Below are 2,077 nucleotides of genomic sequence, written 5' to 3'. Positions count from 1 at the left end.
TATATAACCAGTGTATATTTATACAAAAATTGACAGAACTATTAAAAAATAATAATAATAATAATAATAATCGAAAGTGTACATATATATATATATATTTTTGTGTATCGATTTTCATTAATATCATTATTATTAATTATTTATTTATAATGATAAATAATTCATTGAATAAAAATTGACATGATAATTACGCGGCTTATGATTATTAATAATAATAATAATAATAATATTAATAATAGTAATAATAGTAATAATAATAATAACAAAGTTCATTATTTTAAATGAATTAATATTATTAAAATTATTTTGTATAAGTTTATGATTGCTTATTATTAATATTATTTTATTTTTTTTCTTTGTCTTGTTCAGCCATGTTTAATTATTAAAAATGAAATAAAATAATAAATATTAAAATTTAATTTTTTGTAAATGCTTGTTTGCTGTTTGTTTTTGTTTGTTTTTTCTTAATCTTGTAAAAAAAAAAAAAAAAAAGAAATTAATTTGATTATCGTAGTCTTTTTGTTTGTTTGTTTGTTTTTGTTTTCATTAAGAAAACGTGAAACGTTGTGTCGTGTTATGTTAAATCTATATGAAGAATCAAATTCCGTATGATTTTTTACGAATTCGGGGGGGGGAGGGGGGAAACAATTTTTTTTAATTACTTTTTCACGTGTAAAAAAAAAAAAATGAGGAATTTTTTTTACGTTTTTAATTGCTTAACCAAAGGGTAAAAAAAAAAAAAATTGGAAAGTGTGATATGTTACACAACAACCAAACGCAAGTGCTTTATTATTATTATTATTATTATTTTATTTGAAACGTTCGAAAAATAAATAAAATAAATAAATTTATAAATATATATATATTTCGTTGTTAACTTTTTTTTTTTTCTTTTTAAATTAATAAATAAATAAATAAATTAGAAATCTGATGAGAAAACATGATTGCAATCAGGGTAAACTGAATTTTTTTTATTTTTCTTTTTGTGCAATTTTTATTTTTTTTATTTTTATTTTCAATATTATATATTATTTATATATTTAAAATTTATATTATATATAAAAAAAAGAAAAATTTAAATATTATTTATTTATATATATATATTTGAATAATAAAACAATTGGCCGTGTTGTGTGTGTTAATGATAAATGTTTTATTTGTAACCCCCCTTTTTTTTTTATTATTATTATTATTAATTAATTTGCGTTTAATAATTATTTGTTTATGTTCAATTAATAATAATAATAATAGTTATTATCATTAATTATTTAAATAAAAAAAAAAAATTCCATCGGCTTCATTTTTATCTTGTGCCATAAGAGTTTTGTTTTGTTTTTTTATTTATATAAAATTCTGTATTAGTTTATAGAGTAAAAAAATTCTTTTTCCTTTTATTATTATTATTAATATTATTATTTTCAATATTATTATTATTATTACTACTACTATTATTCCTATTATTATTATTACTAACCAATGTAATATTTTGAATATAAAGTGGCTTTATGATTGCAATTAGCGTTAATAAAATACAATTATAATAAAATTATAAATTATTTAAAAAAAAAAAAAAAAAAAATTTTTTTCTTCTTTTTTTTTTTTTAATTACCTTACAATTATTATTATTATTATTTTATAAAATTTTAAAAGTATTTAAGGTTGTGTTCGTGTTATTGCCGAATCGTATTTTCTTAATTCTTTAACATAACGATTATAATCGTCATTAATAAGTTTTTTCAAAGCTGCTCGTCGAATCTAAAACGATAAAAAATGGTAATTAATGTTGAATTTTTTCCACCATTTTTTTTTTTTTTTTTTTGAAATTTTGTTATGAAAAATCTAACGGTTATGAAAGCTTTATTTTCCATATATATTTCATCCCGTATAAAACATAATTGTGGTCTAAGAGCTATTGTTATATTTGGATCGCATTCTGGATTAATTGGTGGTCCTAAATCGTTAAGTATCGATTGACTGTAAAAGACAAATGTTTCAATCATAATAATAATTATAATTATTATTATTTAAAAAAAAGAAAATCTTACAATTTAAGGAATACATCACTCATGGAAGACAT

At 17.9% G+C, this 2,077-nt stretch overlaps 1 protein-coding gene across 1 annotated transcript; it reads right to left on the bottom strand.

Moving 5' to 3' along the window:
• Window positions 1-1,736: 1,736 nt before the first annotated feature.
• Phum_PHUM103580 (uncharacterized protein) lies at window positions 1,737-2,077 on the bottom strand (the record flags this gene model as incomplete). The annotated part of the gene is made up of 2 exons (XM_002423963.1): window positions 1,737-1,974; window positions 2,046-2,077. The coding sequence occupies 2 exons, from the start codon at window positions 2,075-2,077 to the stop codon at window positions 1,737-1,739; spliced, it is 270 nt and encodes an 89-aa protein (XP_002424008.1).

This window comes from Pediculus humanus, genomic scaffold, assembly GCF_000006295.1.
Source record: "Pediculus humanus corporis 1103172107455 genomic scaffold, whole genome shotgun sequence".
In the NCBI taxonomy this organism is placed as follows: Eukaryota; Metazoa; Arthropoda; class Insecta; order Psocodea; family Pediculidae; genus Pediculus; species Pediculus humanus.
Note: the sequence above shows the minus strand (reverse complement) of the source record. Positions and strands in the feature narration are given on the sequence as shown.